Here is a 21,987-nt window from a genome sequence, read left to right on the forward strand (position 1 = left end):
TAATTTTTGGTTAAATACTGCCTATTAACAGTTACCGTTAAACATCCATTAATAAATCACATATTGTTTGATTTATTATTTTGAAATGGGGAAAATCACATGCAAGGTGTGAATGAAACTGGGATGGATTTATTAAATATGGACATGTGATTTTATGTGAGAGAAGAAACTGAAATTTCGATGGAAATCGTTAATAGGTATTATTTGACAAAAAAATTATGTACATAGTTTTTGACAAAAAAAAATTATTCTATATAGTTTTCGACAATTTTTTTTTTCCTTTTTTCTATATAAATTTGAGAGATAAAGATACAAATGAAATATTAAACATGATTAAATTTTCTCGACCTCTTGTATATGCAAACTACTCACTCATAAAGTTTCTCTCTAAAAGGTTGAAAATATTCTATAGATCATCTATGTATATATTCAAATTATGTGCTTGTAAATATCTCATTTAAGGTTATTAAAAATTCAAAGTATTTGTTTTTCTTACCATTTTTTTAGAAGAAAATTCTCTAATAATATATTTAATATTTGTTCTTTTTTATCTTTTTGGATTTAGGATTAGTATTTTTTAATGCCATCCTAACTTCAAAACTTGACATTTTCACAAAACCAAATAAAATTAGTACACATTTCTAAATTTCACCAAAAAAAAAAAACTAGTCACACCGGAAAAGCCTCGAATATTTGACGGCAAACAAGAAATCCCCTCTAAATTTTTTTCTCATTGATTCTGCTCCTATTAGGGTTTCTGAATCCCCAAATTCAAGGCAAATTCAGAAACCATGGAAAGTGCATTAGCCAGCGCATCAGCCATCGGCGACCAAAGACAGAAAATCGAACAATACCGCAACATTCTTGCTTCCGTACTGTCCTCCAACGATGTCACTCAAGCCAAGAAGTTCATCGATCACAGTACTTTTTCTTTCGCTTTATGATTTTGCAATTTCATTTCTTTTGATTTATTTTGTGTCAAGATGTATATAATCTGTGTGATGAATTTTGCAGTGTTATCGGATGATGTTCCGCTCGTTGTTTCGCGGCAGCTTTTGCAGACATTCGCGTTAGAGCTAGGGAAATTGGAGCCCGAACTTCAGAAGGAAATTGCTCATTATACTCTTCATCAGATTCAACCTCGCGTTGTTTCTTTTGAGGAACAGGTTTTTTCTTTTTTTTTTCCACATAGTTTTGAAATTTCTTTATAATTGATGCTGAAATGAAAGGTTCAAGAACTGCTGCATTGAGTTGGTGTTTAAGAATTGGAACGTTTTTTCTAGTTAAAGTTGAGCAAGCTAAAAGAAGTTCATGATCACTTCTCAATAATATGTCTTAGGGAGAGATTATTTAAGTTTTTCTTCAGAACTCTAAGATTTTCGATTTTCCTTACTCTCAACAGCTGCGCCTTTTAATTCTAATGATTTATGGTATATTCGATGAAATATTATGAAAATTCAGATGAGCTTAAGTGGGAATATATATAGAGTAGAGAATAGTTCTCAAGAGCATACATTTAGATGTAATATTATGTTGTTCAATCGAAAACAACCTCTATGTTAGATAACTAACAAGAAGTCGCGTACCTTCATCCCTCCAAATCCCGTTTCCAATTGGGAGCCAATTAATGGATAATTAAATGTTGTTGATTATTTGGGTCTAATATTGACAACAACAATGACAAAACCTTTCTCCCAAAATGTTAGGGTCAAGATCATGAATCCATAACTCATTTTCATGGTCGTCCACATGGATTCTTCTCTATTCATTTCGATTTTCTATCATCTCAATCTGTAACTCTAAAATTTTATATCCCTTTCCATTATTGCCCTCCAAGTCATTGTTGGTCTTCCTTGCCCTGTTTTTACTATGGGCTATGAGTTTAACTTTTTGTTAATCTTACTTACTGGTTTGCTAATAACCCATATTTTCACATGCCCAACCATCTTAAACGATTCTCTTGCATGCTACCCTCAATATTTGCGACTCATATACCTTTTCTTATACCTCCATTTCGAATTTTATCCCTCAAGATATGCCCACTAATTTATAGAAGAATTCACATTTCCGCTACTCGCATCTTCTTAATATGATTCCTTTTAAAAACCCAACATTTTGATCCATAAAGTAGCATTGTCGTTCGATAAGGCCTGCCTTTAACTTTAGGGTCACTCCCTATATTTGCCACCCACTTACTTCTATAGGTTGCATCATGTTGGGTCTAGTATTGGTGATTGGTTAATTTTGTAAGTTGAAATAATGTGAGGTATTTGTATGTGTAATTTTAGCTAGTCCTTCATCTTTAGTGAAATTGTGTGATAGTTCTATGGCTATGGGTGTATTGTAACATCATAGTTGTATATAGTTCTTTATTTGTCACTTGTAGGATTGTAAATGAGATTTGCATGTTTGATATCTATTGTTGTTATTGTCATGGTTATGTGACACATTTTAAAGAACCTAATGTGGAGGTCATTGATAGGCGTTTTGTGTGATTGGTTTCGAAGGCTTAACTGTTTTTATTTCACACTTCGATTATTTTAAAGAAATTAATGTGGAGGTCATTGATAGGCATTTTGTGTGATTGGTTCTGAAGGCTTAAATGTTCTTATTTCAAACTTTGATTTGCAATGATGAGTGAGTTATAAATGGCAATTTCTATCTGAGACTCTACACTAATAGAAAAAGGCATCAAATTGCCATTCATAATAGAGTGAAAGATATATGTGTAATGTGTCTATAGATGTCATGATTTGCATACTTTGAAAACTTAAAAAATTTCTACCTTGCTTTAGTGGTGATTGATTCTTCAAAACTTCTTTATGCCACTTCTATTAGATAAAGCTTCAAATATTCAACTTTGTCTTTAATTTGTAGGCCCTAACCATTAGGGAAAAGCTTGCAGACTTGTTTGAGTCAGAGCAGCAGTGGTCTAAAGCAGCTCAGATGCTTAGCGGAATTGATTTGGATTCTGGAATGAGGTTTGATGTTACATGAGATTCACAGTGCTCTCTCTCTCTCTTTATTTTTTCCTCCTTTATATGGAATAATAATATATTCCTTTGTTGTTTGAACACAATTTAACTGGTTGGGTTCATTTCAATGTCTTCTAGAGGGATTGATGATTCCTACAGGCTATCAAAATGTGTTCAGATTGCTCGTTTGTATCTTGAGGTATTTTGAGTACAATTTTTTTAAAATCTTACTTGGTAAAATAAGCTGTATTCATGTGTCAAGCATGACGTCTTGAATATTTCAAGATGGAGTTTTACCTCATTAGCTATGAATCATCGAGTTCTTGTCTCTTTGAAAATGCTTTTTTTGGTTTGGATGTTGGAGGGGACTCAACCATTCTCCTTTCCAGTATATCTCGCCCATAGGAAACTTGATCAAAATGTGGGAAAAAAAGGGAGGCGACAACCCATACCCATAAAGGAAGATGGGGCCAAGGATTTACTAGGCTCAAGAAAGAGAGATGTTTTTAATTACATTTAAATTGTAATTAAGGTTGTAACTAATTATTGTATCGAAACTAATACATGATTATACATGTCAAATAAATGATATAATATTCAGAAGAAAAATAGCAAGGATGACGAAACAACGACTCAACTTCAAAGCGATTATCCACAAAATAATGATATGATATAAGTAGAAAGATTAATAGTATGATACTTGCAACAATTTGGTTTTTGAGTCTTGAGTGAGATGAGGGGATAAACAAGCATGGAGTTCTTGCATCCTAAATCCTATGAATAATCTGCGTCCAAATACACATCTCTTATTTTTATTCTCCTTTCACAACTCTGCCCATTTACAATAATTGTTGGACCTATAAAATTAACCATAATAATACGTCGAAATTGATCCCACTCCTTTGCTTTCCATGAATCTCGACACCCGAAGGAAATCCTTACAAAATATATATAACCCAAGTAGAAAGGAATCAGCTTCAAAATCAGTCTAGGGTTCACTTAATCCCGCAATATTTTCAGATTCTATATGCCCATTTTGTAAGCTGTCGTCACTTGTAAGGGAAGCCCTAGATAACCATCGGAGGAATGATCATCAGCCGGATTATTACAATCAAACATGGGACTTTTGCCTGCTGTTATTCATGACGACGACTAACTCGTGGATTTGAGTAACGATCCATCGATATCTGCAAACTTTAATGCAACGGTATGATCGATCAAGAAGTGCGAAATTCCAATTTAAAACCAGGTTTAATTTGAAGGAAATGTTTTTTTCTTATTTCTTTATTATATGTGTTTTAGAGTTTTATCTCTCAATTTGAATTATTTCTTTATCTAGAGTAGATGTTAAAATAAAAACAAGTAGGAAATTGTCTAATTCATCTCAATGTAAATTTAATTAATATCAATTTTTTATACTTTTTAATTAAGGAAAATTACAAATATTTAGAATTGAATTTGTACATTAAATTCGTCTCTATGTATATTAAATTTGTTTCATTCTAGGCTATTCTAACCTAGCATCTGCAGCAGCCATGGCGAGCAATAGGGGGGACCATGAAATTTAGTTAGGCAATTGCATTTATCAGCGTCTCTTTAATTGTAACTATTATTATTATTATTATTATTATTATTATTATTATTATTATTATTATTTTATTTATTTTTTTATTATAAACCTTGTTTCATTTCATAGAAAGAGACTTTACAGGAAGTTGGTGGGGAGTTGAGCAATAAACTGGGAACCCACACCCTTTTGGATACAAAAAGCTAGACTCTAAAAAATATATGCCCTAGACTTGGTGCTGCCTGAGTTACTCAAAGAGAAAAAACCAATCCTTGCTAACAAGTCGAGAGCATCTTCACCTAGCTCTCCAAAGGCGGAGAAAGCAAAAGGGATGAATTTGTAACAATTCTCTTCACACTTCGCAGTGTATTTTTTCCTCTTTCTTTCTGCAACATTGGCTAAAAAAACTTCAGGTGCCCATGAAGTAACTCCTGTGCCAGCAAAGGGCGAGCCTTCGATGACATCCATACATGCATCTTTTCCATGTAGCCAATTGAAAAGAAGGATATCCACAGGTTTAAGATCTTTCCTTGCCTCTGAATAGAATCCCAACAACGCCTCCTTTCGCACGGAATTCCCAGCTTTGCAACAGATATGTACAAGCATGTCCCGAACCTAATTGTGCCGAAACTTCATGCCTATCTCGCTGGAACAATGTACTGCGTGGTCCCCCCATTTATCCATTTTGGGATTGTTGCAGCTCGGGCATAGACTACCTTCGGCGAATAAGGGAATAGCGAGCCGATAACATAAAACAGACCGATATTGACGATGATTCATTTTCTGCCCTAAGCCCTCAATAGGGATAGTTAGTAGAAAGTCCTGGGCGTGTGGTTCTCAAGTGGAGCTAAGAATGGCGACTTGTCTTGGGGTGAGCCTATAACTAGACGCAAGGCTTTTTCTCAACAACATCAAAATAAGCCCCTGCCAGCTTTTTCATCATATGGGGGGCAGCGGGTTTCATCATTGAAAGAAAGAGCGTTGGTGCCACAAAGAACCCGAAAGAGACCAAGAGCACGTTCAAAAGTCGGACCCAGGGAAGGAATATCACTGTTAGCCAAGATCTTAGCTTGGAGCGAACTGGTTTGAAGACGAGAAGCAAGGAAAGCTTAGTTAATAACATCGCCTGCCGAGTAGATGCCAAACTCACCCCTCTTAATGGGGAGGGTAGCTAACCTCCATTGCCACTCCCCAAAACCCGACCCAAAGGCTGTGACAATCTTCTCTAAAGAAGAGCGCAAAGCAAGATCAAACTGGACCTGTGCGTCCCCTAACCAATCTGAAGGGCAAGTCCTCAACGCATAAAATAGCCTTCCTACCCCAGCACAATAGCAAAGAAGGAGAAGCTCACATTATGGATCACGGAGTTTGCTAACAGCTGTCATGAGCTCAATGGTTTTAGAAACCATCTTTAGAGAAAAACCACGTCAAAAGCTTTGATCAGTACTCACCGGCCCACCAAGAAGTTTCACCCCTGCACAAGGGCGAGATATGTGAGGTGGGAAAACCCCGTCCTCTCTGCTCATGGTGTCCTCCCTAGGCCAGAAAAGTTCAGTCTTATCCAGATTGAGAAATAAACTACGAGATGGCCCTTCCTCCTTAGTAATGTTTAAGGCCTTGGCGACCATAAGGGTCTCTCCTACAATAGTGCCATCATCAAGATACCGAGCCTGGAGGTTAAGCTTACAAGACTGATGAATTTTCAAGACGGGGAAAAAGGAGAGGGCTTATGGGGTCACCTTGTTGAACACCTTGGTAGGACCAGAGAATAGAGTTACCATAATATAGCCAAGCAGGTTGGGAATAAAAAAACTCCACCCAAGGAGCAAGGGAGGGGCATTGTATCCTTGTTTCAAATAACATGACACTTCTATCAACTAAGTTGAAAGCATTTTAAAAGTCCACCAAGAGTATGGAGATACCAACATCACCCTTGCATTCAACAAGTCAGTTAACAGAATGAAGAATAGCCTCACCATCCCCTTGTGTGCTGACTCCAAACTGAAAATCTTCAAAATAGGTGTGCAAGGTTTTCCCAACAACAGAAGCGCCAACCTTAGAAACAAGCCTCTGCCACACCATACCAACCGCAATAGGACGAATATCACCCCCTGGCTTAACCAATGGGGTAAGCGTTGCACTTGCTAATAAACCCCCGAGCACACTAGGACACTTACCACCCAAAAGCAGATTAACAACCTTGTTATTATTATTATTATTATTATTATTATTATTATTATTATTATTATTATTATTACTATTATTATTATTATTATTGTAAGAGTGCATAGAAACAAAAAAAAAAAGCCTAAGAAAGAAAGAGAGATGCTGATTCATGCAGTTGCCTAACTAATTTTCATGGTTTCTCCCTATTTGCTCGCCATGGCTGCAGCAGATGCTAGGTTAAAATCGCCTGGAATGAAACGAATTTAATATACATGGAGAAGAATTAAATGTACAAATTCAGTTCTAAATATCAATAATTGTCCATAGTTAAAAAGTATAAAAAATTGATATTAATTAAATTTACATTGAGATGAATTAGACAATATCTTACTTGTTTTTATTTTAACATCTAGTCTAGATTAAGATAAAATTCAAATTGAGCAATAAAACTCTCAACACATATGAAAAAGTTTTTTAAAAAAATAACATTCCCTTCAAATTAAACCTGGTTTTAAATTGGAATTTCGCACTTCTTGATCGATCATACCGTTGCATTACAGATTGCAGATATTGATGGGTCGTTACTCAAATCCACGAGTTAGTCGTCGTCATGAATGCTAGCAGGCAGAAGTCCCATGTTTGATGGTGATTAATCCAGCTGATGATCATTCCTCTGATCGTTATCTAGGGCTTCCCTTACAAGTGACGACAGGTTACAAAATGGGCATACGGAATTTGAAAATATTGCGGGATTACATTGATCCTGGACTAATTTTGAAGTTGATTCCATTCTACTTGGGTTATATGTATTTGGTAAGGATTTCATTCGGGCGTCGAGATTCATGGAAAGCAAAGGAGTGGGATCAATTTCGACGTATTATTATGGTTAATTTTATGGGTCCAGCAATTATTGTAAATGGGCAGAGTCGTGAAAGGAGAATAAAAATAAGAGATGTGTATTTGGACGCAGATTATTCACAGGATTTAGGATGCAAGAACTCCATGCTCGTTTAGCCTCTCATCTCACTCAAAACCAAATTGTTGCAGGTATCATACTATTAATCTTTCTACTTATATTATATCATTATTTTGTAGATGATTGCTTTGAAGTTGAGTCGTCGTTTCGTCATCCCCGCTATTTGCTTCTGAATATTATCTCATTTCTTTTGACATGTATAATCATGTATTAGTTTCGATGCTATAATTAGTAGTAACCTTAATTATAATTAAAAATGTAATTGTTATAACATCTCTTTTTCTCGAGCCGAGTGAATCCTTGGCCCCATCTTCCTTAATGGGTTGTTGCCTCCCGTCTTTTCCCAAACCTTGATCATAGTAACCTTTGGGGGGGCGGGGGGGATCTTAATGGATACTTTAAGTAAGGATTTAAAATGCTCATTGTTGAATGAAGTTCCTCTTATATTTATATTTTACAGGATGATGATGCTGTAAATGCGGAGGCATTTATTAACAAAGCATCTTTCCTGGTCAGCAGTAGTCAAAATGAAGTGTTGAATCTTCAATATAAGGTTCACAGTTTTCTCCCGAGTCAAAGCTGGTTTTTAACTGTAATTGAGCGTTTTCTAAAGCATCATGTCTATATTTATGCATAGGTTTGTTATGCGAGGATCTTAGACTTGAAAAGGAAGTTCTTGGAAGCAGCCCTACGATACTACGACATATCACAAATTGAGAAGCGGCAAATTGGAGATGAGTATGTGTAGACCACTATTTTTTCATAAATTAGTTTCACTTTGTCTTGTACAACCCTCTAATAGGTACATTTTTTTTAACGATTTATGATATTCTATTTGATGGGCTAGGTGTACATGCTAAGTATCTAACTGAATTTTGCAGTTGGGAAAGATTATTTTTATTAAGGGATATTATATATGATAGCACTCAATTTTGGTGAAACACGATATGCAACATTTTTTTTAGTTTTGTCCACATTTTAGCATTAAACTGTTATCCTTGTTCCCGTTAGAGAAGCTCAACAACCTCTAGTTTAGGACCCTAGACGCAGAAATATGGACGCCCACTGTAGAAATGAAGATAAAAACAACCAAGGAATAGAAGAACATGAATTGAAAGTTTATTATTATTGAATACCAAGAAGTCTTCGAGTGACTTCCAAACTCCTAAACAATGTTTACTTATTCTAATCTCATGACAAGATGCAATACCCCTTCCCTCAAGACTATATTTACAAAGGGGAAGCAAAATCTAATACAGATTCCAAAACTAAATTAAACAATACAAATAGAAAATAAACCATTAGCTCAAAAGACCAAACTACCCTTACTCAACCTTGTGCCTCTTTCTTCTGATGTACACAACGCAAAGGAGGTGGAGTCACGTGAGTTATATCATAAACTTGTACACTAATTAACTTCGTAACATTTAATAAGGCAAAACTTTGTGTTATCAGTTAATTGTATTAAAATTAATGATAATTTGTATTTATTGTGAGTGGTCTCATATGGAATAACAAATTTATAAATCAAAAAGTTTATCCCATAATCATCATGCTCCCATCTAGAAACATTTGAACAAGCAGTATAAGTATGCCAAAATAATACAAAGTACCAAAGACTATTTGAAGATTTAATTGTCAGTACTATTGAACCTTTTGGGCTCGTGTTTTAAGTTGAAGCTCTGTATCAAACAGCCGAAAAAAGAAAATAAAATCTATAGAAAAAGCTTGAAAATGGGGAGGTGGGGGTGGTGGAGTTTGGTGGGCACGGGGTGGTGGAAAGAGTGGGGGAGGATGGTAAACGCTTTCCTTTATTTTGATTTTCATAAATTCAAATACCAGAAAAAAGAAAAATATAAAAAGTTGACGAAATCTTAACGGAATATGCCAATTAATGATTTTTGCCACCATATAGACAACATAGTTTTTGTGCTACCATGTGGACAAAATTTTAAAATTGCTACATCTCGTGTTTCGCCAAGGTTGAGTGCTATCATGTGGAATATCCATTATTTAAAAGAGGGAAAACAGTTCCCTTTCTCCTTCATCTAACCCTTTATCCAATTGAGGGGACTTATTCCCCTTCCTTTCTCTTTGTTTCTTCTTATTCAAGTATAATGCAAAAGAAGCGAGAGACAAATGGAAATGTATTGGAGAGGAACATGGTTGTGAGGACTCAAGAAGAAAGGAGTGAATGAAAGAATTGACTATGGAGAGGAAATGTGCCTTTGCTTTGTCGCAAAAAGAATATATTTTTCTCCGTTGGCAATAAATGTTTTCCACCATCTTTAATTCATGTATAGGCACTAAAAAGAACATACTTTGAAGACAAACATCTGTTGTCATCTGTGCCATTGAGTTCTTGTTGCTTGAAGCCTTTTTACATTGACTCTCATTATTAGGAGGTGGGGGAGAAGTTGAAAGTTTGAGAATTTAGGAGCTTTTTGATACTTGGAGTAAGTTAACCGAAGCTTTGCATATTTCATTAACCTAAGGGAAATCGATGAAGCAGCACTAGAGCAGGCTCTCTCAGCTGCGGTCACCTGCACAATATTGGCTGGTGCTGGGCCGCAACGTTCTCGGGTTTTGGCTACTTTGTACAAGGTATGTGCTTTTTGTTGGAGAGTGTCTAGTTTGCTCTTGATGATGCTCAAGTATTGAACATTTTACAGGATGAACGTTGCTCAAAGTTGAAGGTTTATCCGATTTTACAAAAGGTTATTTCTATTTTCTCTGTGAAATAACAGTTTTGATATCATCTGTCAGTACTCAGTAGGTTGATTTTTTTCAATTTGAGTTATATCTGATTTTTCAGGTGTACCTGGAAAGGATTCTGAGAAAGCCTGAGATTGATGCATTTGTTGAAGAATTGAAACCACATCAGGTTAAACTACATGATCCTTGTAATCTTTATTTCCTACATACTATGTATACCTTTGGGGTTAAATCATCTTTGGAGTACTTACACTACTTAATATTTCAACAGAAAGCACTTCTACCTGACAACTTTACTGTGCTGGACCGAGCAATGATTGAGCACAATCTCCTAAGTGCTAGTAAACTTTACACAAACATAAGGTGATTGATCCCACTTAATATACTATTATGCAATGCCATTAAGTGACTCTCAACTACTAGGGTTTGGGTGAGTCATTTGCAACTTGCAAGCAATCTTAACCTTGTGATTATAAGGAGTCTTTTTATGATCTATTATTGATAGCAAACATCATTGACAAATCTATGTAAATAAGAAGTGCTTATAATTTAATGACTCATATTAATGGACACATTGCTTTGATGAATTCGGATGTTGTTGCCTTTTTCAGATAATGACCATAAACTTATCTTCTTTCTGTTCATCTTGTAGCTTTGATGAATTGGGCACGTTGCTTGGAATTCCTCCACACAAGGTTTATTTCTTCCTCTCTTCAGCATACTCTGACATGTTGTCATTTGTCTCTCTTATTTTAGTATTCTATATTACTTTATTGTTGGCCACTTGGCTTTGCTGCTTGTGGATATGATTTCTTTCTATCAGCAAGATTGTATTTGGTCTGGGTGTCTGGCTAACGTTTTGCGTAGCGGACTTCAACAACTGTTTTTGGTTATTCTATCTTGTATATTTATGTGGCGTAATGGTAGTGTTATTGAATTTTTTGGGTATTCCTTAAGATTCTGCCATCTTAAGATTCTTGAACTGCAATGTATGTAAGAGGACTTCTGAACTTGTCCTCAGTTCTTAGTTTCTTTCAAATAATTTCCTATTGCTATGTACCATTGGCCCTTTTCAGTCTACGAATGACAACGGACTGATCGTTTATGCCATTCTTGAATCTTTTGCGTCTACATCGATTTACTAGTTCTTCCCTTCACTTGGACATCAAGAGGGATTCACCCTGGAGTTGAGCAATATTGAATTTGTCTACCAGATCTGTTGGATTTTTAAAGTTTCTTGCTGTATGCAAGTATTTTTTAACCTTTTGTTATATATCTTTCACTTTTCAGAGATATTAATGATTATCACTGGGTACTTGGATTGGTCTTCCTTGAACTTTGGTTAATGTGTTCAGGCTCTTTGGACACCAGTGCTTGTTAATGCTTTGAACTATTTTCCTTTGTTTCCTTGTATAGTTATATACTTATCTTACAAAAACGTTGTGGTATGCCTTTGAATTTTAGAAGTTTTGGTTTTGCTTATGCAGGCAGAGAAAATTGCTTCAAAGATGATATGTGAAGATCGAATGAGGGGCTCAATTGATCAGGTATGTGGTAGATTAGATTGGCCAATTGGTTGAGCATTCTTGGTGGGCAGGAAATGTGATCATTTTTAAAGCTTGTCTACAATATTAGGGATTAAATTGCGGTTCTTGTAAAACAAAAAACTTATAGCATAATCATTTTGTCTTTAATATCAATCTGGACATAATCAATTCTGGAAAATTTCGTGGAGGTAGGGAGATTGCTGCTTCAGATTGTTAAACCTAAGGATATTCTATAGCAATCATTGCTATGTATTCCAATATTTTGACTTAAGATGACATCAACCATGTGTTTCGTGTCTACTTAGAATATAACATTTTGACATATGATCATACAAGTAACATATAATTTGATGTGTCCTTGTGGTCCGAAGAGTTCTACGAACTATAATTGCAGATTAACCCTAGAGCGCCTTTTAAATCCTGACTTGAATCTGGTTCAATTATACATAAATATTTCTTTATCCAGTTATGATGTGTTTCTTGTTATCTTCTTGATTATGCTTGTGGTTGAAATGTTCATATCACAGGTGGAAGCTGTTATACATTTTGAAGATGACACAGAGGAACTGCAACAGTGGGACCAACAGGTAATGTATTTCTAATCTGTGACGAGTATTATGATGAGACTTAAAATTTAGAAATCAATTCTTAGAATATAGTTTAGATTTGGGCCACGATGATTTTATGATTGTAGTCTTTGTCCAAGACGATCTGTTTCCTTGATCTTTGTCTTAGTTTCTATTTCATTGAAAGCTTTCCCCCATATTCTTTTGAGAGACAAATTATGAGCCAATTTTAAATTATCCTCAATATATTCTCATCACCTCTTTCAAGACTTTTATCCACTGGAAATTTTGCTATAGTTATGCAAGTGTATGATTTTATGAATGTCAAGTTTTATACTGTGTGACTTCATTGTTCATAAGAGATGTTTTCTCTTAAGTTTAGCATAAATATTTTTTGTGTCTCTAGGCTTAGCTATCTATTTTATGCGTATGCGTACACTCAGAGGCAAAGCCAAGATTTAAATTTAGCGAGGGGCCAAATTGTTGATATACTAGCAAATTATTTTCTATATAAAAACTAATTAAACTATAAAAATTTTAATATTATATACAATGAAATGAACTTGAATCATAGCAAAAATTATAATCAACAAATGGAGCTGAAACTTTTCTATTATTATCCTTTTTGAAAAAGCCAAGTCTTTTTGACTCTAGATATTTGTCTAGTAAGTCTCCAAAAAACACTATAAAAATTAAGATAGCAAATAAAATATAAACATACACTAAAAGGGTGAATTTGAAATTACGAAGGAAAGATTAATAACATTTATAATATAAATTAGGATTTGATCCCTTAACCTTAAATTACAAATGTGTTACTCTAACCATTGAGCTATAGTAATTTTTGATATATTTTTATACTCTTTAAACTCTATATATTAAATTAGTAGGGGGGCTAAAGCTAAAAATACAAAAGACTACATTTTCGACGAGGGGGCCGGGCCTCCACCGGCCGCCCATGTAGCTTCACCAATGCGTACACTTCCCAACTTGGAGACTCAATTTTTCATTGTGGGAAGGCTGAAGGCCTGAAGGGTGGAAATACTGTATTAGGACTTGTCAGTACATAGGGTTTCACATAATTTATTTAATGCTGCTTGTGTAAAACACTGCAGATTGTTGGCCTATGTCAAGCTCTTAATGGTATCCTGGATGGTATGGCTAAGAAAGGTTATCAGATCCCTGTTTGATCAGCTTGTACTCCGTGCACAGTTGCTGAAAGAGACGCATTGAGGCATAAGACTTTTGCATGGCATTTTGAACAATTCTCGTCTCATAAATTGTAGATGCGCCTATTTCAGGATTTGCATATAATTGCAATCAGTCTCTTTGTCATTTCTCTCTCGTGATTAGCGTAAGGCTTTTCGGTTTTAGGAGCAAGGAGGTTCTAGATGTGGTGTATAAAAAACTGGCTTTATGGAGATGATTTTGAAGGATGCCATCAATGTTTTGCTAATGACAAATTTGCTGATACATGTGCATTATGGTAGACATGTTTTATACAAATAGTTCATTTGCAGTTTTGTCTTGTAAATCAAGCCTTGGGCTTTACTAGGTTGTGTAGGTATCAAAGTGATGAATTTCCAAATGAAATCCTTTCTATTAGGGAATTTTGAGGAACTCCAGATTACTAAAAGATTGATTTGCAAATCAATATCAAGGTACTGTTAAAAGACAAATTATCGGCTAGTATTGTGGTTTTTGATGAATGATATTGAGTTGGAAAATCATGAGTAGTTTAAATTGATTTTTTCCAGTTTTGTGTGCATCGTTCTGCCCCATTTGCTACTCAGATGGGAGTGCTTTAGCCTTTAGTTCTTTCACAGGCGACATGTCTTCTTGGCTATAACTTAATTATCGTTATAATATAATCCAATCAATATTGGCTTCTATAAAATTTTCTTTGCAACTTCCTTCGAAAGTTAACTTAAGCTAATTTAATTTGGTTTAAATTTATCAAGTTTGGTTCGATCTTATATCAATCGATCATAGTCAGTATTTAAGTTGAATTTAGCGCACTTAGGGTATTATAATATTCAGTTTATGTTCATTTAAGCATGGTTAAAAGCCGTTATCTATGTATTATGATATGAATAAGATTACTAGAGAGATATGCTATATTGACTTACATTCTATTTCTCAAGTAAAGGTTATTTAACTGATTGGTGAATATCAATATCTAAAACTGTTTTTCAAAGTATATTGATTTTGGTGGAGCTTATTATTAATAAATAAATTAACACATGGAGTATAACCTAAACATACCAACCTAATTCTTACATCTTTCTATGGCTTGTAGTAGATGATAATTGAATTTCAGACAATAACTATTCTAGCAAGACATTGTCTTTTAGTAAGACAACATTAAGAAAAATGCCATCCTCTTGTTCTACGCTTATAAAATAAAATAATTAAATAATTCTTTTATATATTATAAAAAGAAATAAAAAACACAAACGAAAAGAAAAATTCTTTTATATTTTATAAAAGAAAAAAAAAAAACAAACGAAAAGAAAGAAAATCTTAAACCCCAAGGCTCCCAAGTCCTGAAAACCCATTTGTTCCGATTCTCTATCAACTCTACTCCAGAAACCTTGTTCTTCAGCAATGGCATTTTCGCACCACCTTTCTCTCTCTTCGACCCTTTTCACAACCTCCACACCATATTTCAATATCCCCCATAAAATCACCTTCACAACTCCAAAACATCTTACTGTAAACGCTTTACCTTCCTATTCTTATTCGGAGGAAGGCATACTTGAAGCCGTATCTAACTCGCTAGGTAATTCACTCCCTTGTGTTCGCTCTTACGAAAACGACATGGCTCGACTCTCTCTCAGTGGCTCCGTCGCGTTTGAACAAGCCTTAACTGCCGCTGCTTCTGACGGCGGTGATGCTGCTAACGAACATATTGATGCTGGACTGTCAATTATGGTTGTTGATACTGTTTATCCAGGTCCTGATGATGAGCATAGCACTACCTCTACTAGACTGGTTAGTTGAATATCATTTTTTTTTTCCAAAACTGTTGTTTAGATGCAAATTGTTTCCTTTGACAACAAATTGTTTAGATGCGAAATTAATTGGAATGAGGAAAATAAAAATGATCATACTTCTATGGAGTAATATTTTCAATCTTAAAACAAATGGCTTAAAGTTTGCTCCTTTGACATCAAGAATTTAGCGGGAAAAGGAACCGCTGTTTGCGTGTCTTGTGTAGTTTTAATTACATAATAGGAGTTGCATTGATGGAATCAATAAATTTTTGTCATCAAATGTATATAGGTTATTAGAGATATTGCTTGGTGAACTGTTATGCAAGCACTTCAATGTGGAACTAGTCTTATATAGGATGAAAATTGAAGAAGTCAAATTTTGTAATCTTATTTTTGTGATAAATGTTGCTCTTTGAGAGATTTCATAGTGACACATGTTTTTCAATGAACTACTGTGAGTGAATAAGTGAAATTTTGGGTTAGTAAGGAATATATTTTTTTGGTTTTTAAGCTAATTGATAAAAGTGTTTGTAAATGACTTATAAGCTAATTGAAAAATTGGCTTTCAATCTAAAACCAAGAAGATACTTTTTATAGCTTTTTTTCATTGGTTTTTAACTTAATTTTTAGGAAACATCTCTATGATAGATGGCTTAAACAACTGGAATAAGCTCTAGTAAACAACCATTTGCTAAACATGCCAAAAATTGTGGTATTTATTAGTGGAAAGTGAGAACCACCTGATCAAAAAATAAAATGAGGAATAAGCAACTTCATAATGCTTTTCCTGTCATATAGGAACAATATACTAATTTTTGAGTGTATATGACTACATGCACACTTGGTCCTCCCACGCACATATGCTTACAAACTTACTAAAGGTGGTTTTGCTTATAGGTTTATGTCTTGAAAAAATGGGATATATTTGTTAGTCCTTGCTTTATGAAAGTTTAAATATGTAAAATGGTGTCAAGATTCATTTAAGAATTTGAATACGCTCGTGGAGCTTTGTCTAGCTGAAGGATGATTTGATTTTTGTTTTGCACAATACCAAACATTTGAAGGTTGTATACTGTACTAACCAACTGATTCTGCGTCGGTTTCTCTTGGTTTGATATGACATCATAGTGAAAATTGGACAATACTATAATATTTGTTGAAAAATTTTCCGAAACACTTTATTAATAATCGATTATCTTTTCTTAATATTACATAGTTTCTCCCGACTAAGAAGGTGAAAGAGAAAGCGAGCAAGTTAAGGATTTCTCTCCCTGACGATATTCTCTCTAGCACTACTTCCACAAATATGCTTGCAATGACATTCAGACAAGTAGTAGTGCAGGAGCTCTGGAACTTTGAATTGGCAATTTTTGTTCCTGGATCACGAAGAAATATGGAGGATCTTGGAAAATTAAGAGAGGTTAAGCTCTGTCCCTTTGTTTCCTTTAATCTTTTGTCACAACATCTACGTTTCCATGTTGTAATACCACATAATTGTTTTGTCCTGCAGGTGCCACATGGTGTATTAATTGCTTCAGTTCTCTAATGCCTTTGCCATCGGCAGGTTACTTCTTCTTTTGCACTCAGCTCTTCAGACGAAAATGTCATTTCTGGACTTGCTGAAGCAGTTTGTATCTTAGCTCTTGAAAGCACACACAAGGATTTCTTTCAAGGATCAGCCGTGAAAGCATCAGGTGGTCTATTCAATTGGTTTTCAAAATCCAAGAAGATTGCATCAAAAGATTTCTCTGTCATAATACATAGGTTTGAAGATGAAATAGTTGAAAATGCCAAAACCCTTTTTGATAAGTTCAGCATGGTTAGGGCAAAATACAAAATGACGATCGAGAAACCATCAAAATCCGCTTGGACGTCATTGATGCTGTCTAAAATGGAAAAGATTGGCGGGTCTGAGTTTAGTATGTGGATAAGTGAGTATGTTCCTGCTTATAGGCTTCAAATTGACGCTGATAGACTGACTGGTTTGAAGTTTGATGGCTGGAAAAGGTCTACAGGAAATTTCTGGGAAGTATTTTTGACTCATTCCCAAATGGTAATTTGTTGCTTCTTCTTCCTTCCTTTTCCAATTTGGTCTACATTTAATAGAGGAAAATCTTTCATTTTCTGTTACGTTTGCGATATTCAGACAATAATTTTTTGATGTTAATTTATTATAGTGATTGGGAATTTTTTTTTTTTTTTTTTCATGGCTGGCTTATGGGACTTTTGAGGTTGTGTATTGAGGAAATACGGAACAGAATGAATCATGCTATGACAAATGGAAGCAAGACAGTTGGAGGTGAATGAAGAGAGAGAGTTAGGACATGGAAGAAGATGGCTATCGGAAAGTTGTAGGTTTTATTGACATGGAGATATAAGGGGTTTGGATAGTCAAATAGGAAACTCAGACAGTGAACACGTGTATTTCAAATGTAGCTATCTTTTTTATTTGTTTTAATTTTCAAAATTTTTGATAGTAATTGTTATTGCTTATGTTATGCATCCCAACTCAAATATGTGTTGAGCATGGGAAGAAATGATACTAAAGGTGAATGAGTTTTGTTCTTGCATTGGATGAACCTTGATGATGTGGTTGCTGAGCTATGAGTAAAAACATCTTGGTCGAAAAGAATTGATTTAGTGAATGCTGTATTGTTGATCCCTGTTGTAGCAGTTAGCTTAGAAATTAGAATGACTTTAGTACACCCCAAGTAGTATTGATTAACATGGTTAAGAATTTTTGTTTGCTGACATTTGTAAACGTTTTCATGTGAATTTTGCTGATTTGATTTGAGAACTTCTGTAGTATTCTCATAAGATTGTGAATTTAATCAAATGTTTGACTGTAGTTTGTAGATTAATGTCATTTTTTTTGTGGTGATGGTGATGGTGATGGGGGAGGGGGTTGCAACATATGGCATTGTTACTTTTGTTGCCCTGGCGTTTATTTTTTTTAGAGGATGCCTACTTTTGCTTGACATGTGCGGTGATGTACAGGTTGGATTGGTTAATATTCTTGATATATATTTTGAGGATGTCTACACACTTCCCAGTAAACAACAGCTGACATGTGATGTAGTTAGATGCCCAAAAGAGTTGACAAAGAGTAAGGTGTGTAATGCAGTTCACTCTTATTTTTCAAGCTCCCCAAAGAACCTCTAGTTTTGATGGAAGTTTTCTTGTATGTTGACTTTCATGTCTTCAAATTTATGTTTTAATTGTCAAGTTTCCTTTGGTTTAAAGATAAAATTTCATCATGTTGTGTTTATGAAATTCATGTAGCGGACCCAATCTGTTGGGTTTAAGGCTCTTGCATTGTTGATGTGTTTTGTGTTTATGAGATTCAAAATTCACAGTGAGTTATAGCAACTATAAGTGGGAAATTTTTGATAACTTTTTTACCTATGGATTAATAGAACATTATGAGTTCAAATATGTTTTAGTATTGCATCCTTGATTCTATTGTGCTTTCTATAGAGAGGGTGAAGTGCTGGAAGAAAGCTCTTCTTCCCTTATCTGTTTACTTTTTTTTAAAGGGGGCAGGATTTGAGGTTGGGGTAAAAATTTGGCACTACAATTATATATCTTGAAGGCTTTTTTATATGTTTTCTTCCTAGTTAACTGATATCTTTTCTTTGGTTTCTGCTAGAGAGCTTTTTCTCTGCTTGGTTTTCTGAGAACCTCTCTTGTCACTGCAACTTTGCTGGTTTCAATCGGAGTGCTAGTCAAGTTGTTTCTACCACAGCTAAAAATTGCTAGAAGATATCCCACAGAAAATTATATGAGTTCATCATTAGAGAATGATTCGGGACAAATACAGGTTCTCAAGTTAGAGGCTTCTCAGGTATATCAGGTGATGTACTTCTAACATTTTGTGGGTAATGAGATTCGTGTTCATTAGTGTATCATATTGTATGGTTTTATTACCTCTAATTATTGAATATGGTTGCACTTTTGAACATTCAATCACACTTATTTTTGTCTACTTTCTTTCAATGTCTAATATTCTTGTAGTTGTGTTTCTATCCCCCTCTGCTTCAATTAAGAATCTCTTCTTTACATTTTCTGAGAAATGCTGGGGGATAGTGGTTGGGTTATGAAAGAGCTTGCTGAACTCTTTTGTAAGTGGCACTTTGTCTTCAAAACTGAACCACAAGATAACAAACCTACGGAAAATGCTGATCTTTAGAAAAATGAGTCCGCTGCATCGTATAACGTGTTCTGATAGCATTGAGTTTGATTTACAGTTGGATGCCTGTTGCTCTACATTAGTTAAAAAGATCAGGGATTGTTATGGTTGGAATGGAGATGTAAATTTAGAACCAAGTATTGGAGCATGGATTGGGGAAATTCCTGTCTATTTGAAGCATGGTGACAAAGCTGTTTCCAATGGTTCAGATGTTTTCACTTCTGATGTGTTTGTAAAAACAGAGAAAGAGTTGGAATGTCCTGTCCCTGAAATTGCTAGCTATCAGGTACTTGTTTCATTTCTTGTTTCTTTTCTTCAACTTAAGTAGGTTTGGTGGTGTAGAATATAAGAACCATGCTTATTAATCTTATAAAGTGGATTTTAAAAATTCTGATAATTGAAAATTTTAAATTGGTTGCTGTCAAACTAAGGAGCGCTAATCAATCTCCTTAGGACTTTGGGGCTCTTGTTTGGTTGTCATCTGTGCAAATACATGTGTACAGCTCCATTGTCAGAGTGTTGATTGTGAATCATATTGCTGTTATACTGTCTTATAATTTGCTGGCATTTGGAAGTATTCATTGCAACTATTAAGAAAGTGCGATTATTGAACGCTATGAGACACCAACTAAAGTAATATTTTCTTATGCGCCTTTTTTGCATTTGGTGCATTGTTTTTCCTTGATATATGCGAACTGTTGTTGAGGGTTTCTTGGCAGGTACCTTGTACTGTGATTTAAAATTTGTTTTATCTATAGATTTCTTGTTTCTTGTTCTATTAGATCAGCTCTGGTTGCTGATCTTGATTTAATTGGGTGTGATTACAGGTAGTTATGTCAGCCGAGGGAAACATTGTTGGCTTCCAGCCTACAAGTCTTGTGGCAGTCAATCACTGGTCTGCAAATCCCATAGCCAAGGAGCTGTATGGTGGCAAGGAACTCTCTCCAGGTATAATATAAGCTGCTCATCAAAATTTTGCTGTCTTTCCTTACCATGTTGATTCATAATTTTATCTTCAGGGCTTTTGGAACCTGGTTTGAAGATCAATAAACCAGAGAAGGTGGTCGTTCTTGAGCTGTTGATGTCATTGAATCAGAATAATCCTTTTGCGTTAGCTAGAGAAATGCAATAACTATTAATTTTCCGATGTAAGTTCTAACCCTTTCAGGAGTTTTTTATTGGCCATCTCCTCAATAGATGGAAGACATAAAATCAATTAGGGTAGGTTAGTCAAAATAGTCCATTTTATGAGCTCTATTCATTTGGTTTTTTGGCTCAGGAATTAGATCTACCAATCCACCTCTGTATCATGGCAGATTGACAGGCTACTTGTTCCAGGAAAATTGAAGATGGTTTTTGCTTTTTGACACCCATCCCCTCAATAAAGAAGAAAGGGAGACGTAGAAGAGAAAATGTGCACTCACTTGTTCATATGTGATCTGCAAGTGTTTTTGTGATCTTTGTTTACTATATTGGTCCTTGTGTTGACTCCTGTGAATTGTGCAAGTAATCTCTGGAATAGACGTAATCATAAAGTTGCACCAAGATGGAAGTGGCCAGCTCATGCTAGGATTTGAAGTGTGGGGGATTGTAAATTTGTAATAGTAGTATATTGATATTGAAGTTGGTTAGGAATTTAGGATGGTGAACGTTGGAACTTGGAAAGATAACTTCGTTTTGGCAAAAACAATCTGCATTTATACCACTTTCATGAGACTCTTAATACGTTGCAATCTTTTACATGTTGAAAATATGAACAAATTTATGTGTTATACTGGTGACACAAAACCCAAATGAACACATACTCGGAGAATAACGAACAAAAAACCACATACCATGAGATCTATGTGTATATTTACTGCGGTTGAAGTACACGTTGATAATAATTGATATAAAGATGGTAATAACTGTTGACATTGTACTTAATGTGTAGTCTTACATGTGCTCTGCGCTTGCTTTTGGAGATGAGAGCATAAAGGTTGTCTTGTGTAGTTGTATGCAAGGTTTTCTGCCACAAAAACCATCCATGGAGGTGTTGGCAAAGAATAGATACATTGGTAAAAATGTCCAAACAAAATGGTAATGATAACAGACTAACAGTAATAACCACTATGTAACTACAACGGCAATGATTACTGTAAGCATTTGCATATAGCAATGTGCCCATGGACCATGTTTTGCTTATGGTCACAATACGTTACCACGTTTTTGAATGAAAGACAAATTAAGAAGAGTTTAGAGAGAAAAAGGATTTAATATTTTGTATATCTAAGAACTAAGAAGTGTGTGC

General features: G+C 34.9%; 2 protein-coding genes across 3 annotated transcripts; both read left to right on the forward strand.

Moving 5' to 3' along the window:
- Window positions 1-514: 514 nt before the first annotated feature.
- LOC130815960 (COP9 signalosome complex subunit 4) lies at window positions 515-14,259 on the forward strand. The gene is made up of 14 exons (XM_057682511.1): window positions 515-921; window positions 1,015-1,166; window positions 2,878-2,981; window positions 3,114-3,174; window positions 8,145-8,237; window positions 8,322-8,422; window positions 10,180-10,288; window positions 10,357-10,401; window positions 10,500-10,568; window positions 10,671-10,762; window positions 11,052-11,094; window positions 11,887-11,946; window positions 12,474-12,533; window positions 13,628-14,259. Exons 1-14 carry the CDS (start codon window positions 792-794, stop codon window positions 13,700-13,702), a joined length of 1,194 nt encoding a protein of 397 aa, XP_057538494.1. The 5' UTR covers window positions 515-791; the 3' UTR covers window positions 13,703-14,259.
- Window positions 14,260-15,012: 753 nt separating this feature from the next.
- LOC130815277 (uncharacterized) lies at window positions 15,013-21,423 on the forward strand. Of its 2 annotated transcripts, none has more exons than XM_057681693.1 (9): window positions 15,013-15,506; window positions 16,725-16,928; window positions 17,073-17,561; window positions 18,506-18,619; window positions 19,158-19,352; window positions 19,756-19,983; window positions 20,525-20,645; window positions 20,717-20,845; window positions 20,977-21,423. In XM_057681693.1, the coding sequence occupies exons 1-8, from the start codon at window positions 15,120-15,122 to the stop codon at window positions 20,827-20,829; spliced, it is 1,851 nt and encodes a 616-aa protein (XP_057537676.1). In that variant the 5' UTR covers window positions 15,013-15,119; the 3' UTR covers window positions 20,830-20,845; window positions 20,977-21,423. The 2 variants fall into 2 exon arrangements, with proteins under 2 accessions (XP_057537676.1, XP_057537675.1); XM_057681692.1 differs by having other exon boundaries at window positions 15,014-15,506; window positions 19,158-19,361.
- Window positions 21,424-21,987: the final 564 nt, after the last annotated feature.

Source organism: Amaranthus tricolor, chromosome 6 (genome assembly GCF_026212465.1).
Source record: "Amaranthus tricolor cultivar Red isolate AtriRed21 chromosome 6, ASM2621246v1, whole genome shotgun sequence".
In the NCBI taxonomy this organism is placed as follows: Eukaryota; Viridiplantae; Streptophyta; class Magnoliopsida; order Caryophyllales; family Amaranthaceae; genus Amaranthus; species Amaranthus tricolor.